At 35.4% G+C, this 3,274-nt stretch overlaps 1 protein-coding gene across 1 annotated transcript; it reads left to right on the forward strand.

Annotated features, from left to right (window-relative positions):
* Positions 1 to 624: 624 nt before the first annotated feature.
* On the forward strand, positions 625 to 3,274 carry T552_03740 (hypothetical protein; the record flags this gene model as incomplete). Its single annotated transcript, XM_018372089.1, has 1 exon — positions 625 to 3,274. A coding segment is annotated over one exon (2,650 nt), but the record flags the coding sequence as incomplete, so codon positions are not given.

Genomic DNA, 3,274 nt, shown 5'->3' on the forward strand with positions numbered 1-3,274 from the left:
AAGATGTTTTTTTCCATAATTAATAAAATTATAGTTCTAGGAATATTGATTTTAATTGGTGATTATATTTTGGATTATTTTTATTTTTAACTATTTATAGTTCCTACTTATGGCAATCAAAACACGTATTTGAAAGCCAGAGATTCTCAAGTAAGCGCAGAAATTGCACCGTTTAAGGATTTTGTTGTTAAGGAAGAAGAAATCCTTGCTTATATTTTGAAAGAAGATTATAAAGATAAATGCGAACTAAAGCTTGAGGAATATTGTAAAGAATTAAGGGATATAGATCAAGGATTAAATAAAGTTCATACTATAGTTAAAGGACTTTGTGAAAAAGGAAAACAAGACGAAAAATGCGCAGACTTGAAAGACGAAGTTAAAAAAGTATTGGGAACTTTTAAAACGGAACTTGAAAAAGCATTGCAAGAGACAAAAGATGAAAATTGTAAAAAATATGAAGAAAAATGTATACTTTTAGAGGATGCAGACCCAACTAATCTTAAGGAGAACTGTATCAACTTGAGGGAAGGATGTCACAAATTGAAGCGTGAAAATGTGGCAGAGGAGCTCCTTTTCAGGGCGCTCGGAAAGGAAGCTAAAGAAGAAGATAAATGTCAAGCAGAGATGAAAAAGGTTTGCCCAGTGTTAAGCCGAGAAAGCGACGAGTTGATGTTTTTGTGCGTTAATCCGACTGGAACGTGTAATACGCTGAAAGAGAAATTGGAAGAAATTTGCCAGCCTTTAAAAGAAGAGCTTAAAGGTGACAAATTAGAGGAAAAGTGCTATGAAAGACTTGAGAAATGTCATTTTTATGGAGAAGCATGTGATGGTTCAAAGTGTAAGGTGTATGAGGAGCAATGCGAGAAAAATGGAGTCATATATAAAGCGCCAGGATCTGATTTTAGTCCGGTGAAACCGAGGGTGTCGTTGTTGACAATGATTGGGTTGGAAGATGTCTATAAAAAAGCTGAAAAAGATGGAATTATTATTGGAAAAGTAGGCGTGGATCTACCAAGAAGGTTTGGTGATGATTTTCTGCAAGATCTCTTGCTAGTGTTGAGCGAAGATGAGGATAATATGGATGTAGCAAGTAAATGCACCGAAGCGTTAAAAAAATGTAATGATTTTGAGCATTTGGATCATAATTTTAAAGAGTTATGTAAAAATGAAACTACTAAAACCGAAAAATGCAAAAAATTACTAGATGTAAAAGAAAGATGTACAAAACTCAAATTAAATCTTCATGTGAAAGGGTTGTCTACAAAATATGATAATGTAAAATCAGAACTTTTATTGTGGGGACAGCTGCCAACATTATTTACGAAGGGAGAGTGTGCAGAACTTGAGTCGGAATGTTTCTATTTAGAAAATGCGTGTACGAATAATATTGACGGAGCATGTCAAAATGTACGAGCAGCGTGCTATAAAAAAGGACAATATAGGGTCTTGAATACACTCTTTCGAGAGGGGTTGAAAGGAAAGCTTGGTTATATAAGATATTATAACAATCCTGAAGAATGCCAAAAATTTGTGGTAGAAGAGTGTACAAAACTTGATAAAAAATACCTTCCAAAGTGTCTTTACCCTAAAGAACTATGTTATCTGCTTTCAGATGATATTTTTCTTCAATCCAAAGAGTTAGGTGTGCTTTTGGATGATCAAAGGGATTTTCCATTAGAAAAGGACTGTATTAAATTGAAAGAGGATTGTGAAGGTGTTTTGAAAGATTTAGGTTTAAATAATGGGAAATGCGTTACATTGAAAGAGCGATGTGAATATTTTAAAGTTACAAAAGAACTGAAATATGCGTTTTTGAAAGAAAAAAGTGATGCATTAGCGGATAATGAAAAATGCATGAAAGCTTTGAAGGAGAAATGTGATAAATTATTTAGAAGGAGAAAGAATATATATAATGTTTCATGTGCTTTACCAGAGGAAACATGTAAATTTATGGTTTCAGAAGCTAAGAATCATTGCAATATTTTTAAAAAGAACCTGGAAAAACATGAAATTGTGAATAAAACTAAAGATTTAAATGAAACATTGGTTGAAGAAACCTGCGTACTATGGGATCCATATTGTGATCAACTTATGGAGAATTGTCCAGAGACATTAAAAAATAATTCCAGTAGCGCTGATGGGAAAGGAGTCTGTTTACAACTGAAAGAGAACTGTGAGCCATTCTGGAAGAAAAAACAATTGGAGGATGGGCTGACTCATGAGTTGAAAGGCAGTTTAAACAAGAAAGATGAATGTAAAGTAGCATTAGGAGAGCGTTGCGCTAGGTGGAAAGATGCATCAAATCAAACATTCAATGATCTGCTTGGTAATTGTAATGATACTACCAAGGAAGATGTTTGCAAAAAATTAGTTGAAAAAGTAAAAAAGAAATGTCTTACTTTAAAAATCGATTTGGATAAAGCGAAAAAAGAGTTGAATGATAAGAAAGATGAATACGAAAAGGCCAAACAGGTGGCAAAAGAATCTAGGAAGAAAGCTAACTTATTGCTATCGATACCTCGACAAACTGTAACGCCAAGTGCGCAGAATAGCAGTGGTTCTGTACCAGCACAGCCACCACTAGCACCTCCAGCAGCACCAGCAGCAGGGCCACCTTCATCGCCAGAATCATCTTCTACATCAAGTGGAACACCAAGCAGTGGAATGACGAACAATGCAAAACTTGGACTCGTTAAAAGAGCATATGTAGCTGTAGAAGTATCAGAAGCAGAGGTAAAAGCATTTGATGACACGGCAATAGCAATGGAGTTGTATTTGGAATTGAAAGAGGAATGTAAAGCTTTAGAACTAGATTGCGGTTTTAGAAAGGAATGTGAGGAATCTAAACAAGTTTGCGGAGAAATAGACACGTTATGCAAAGGAATAAAACCATTAGAAGTTACGCCTTATCATACAGAGACAATAATAAAAGAAACCATGACAGTTACGATGACGGAAACAAAGACCATTGACAAGGCTGATGTGAAGACCGTTGAGAAGACTGTTACGGTAACCGAGTCAGTAGGTGGAGGAAAAGTAACAGAACAGTGTACATTAGTCAAGACGACAGATACATGGGTGACAAGTACGTCAACGGTGACGTCTACAGTGACGTTGACGTCGATGCGCAAGTGCAAGCCTACCAAATGTACCACCGATTCAACCAAAGAGACAGAAGAAGGAGGAAAAGAAGAAGAAGAAGTAAAACCAAATGATGGGATGAAAATAAGAGTTCCTGATATGATTAAAATAATGTTGTTGGGAGTGATTGTTA

This window comes from Pneumocystis carinii (assembly GCF_001477545.1).
Source record: "Pneumocystis carinii B80 chromosome Unknown supercont1.56, whole genome shotgun sequence".
In the NCBI taxonomy this organism is placed as follows: Eukaryota; Fungi; Ascomycota; class Pneumocystomycetes; order Pneumocystales; family Pneumocystaceae; genus Pneumocystis; species Pneumocystis carinii.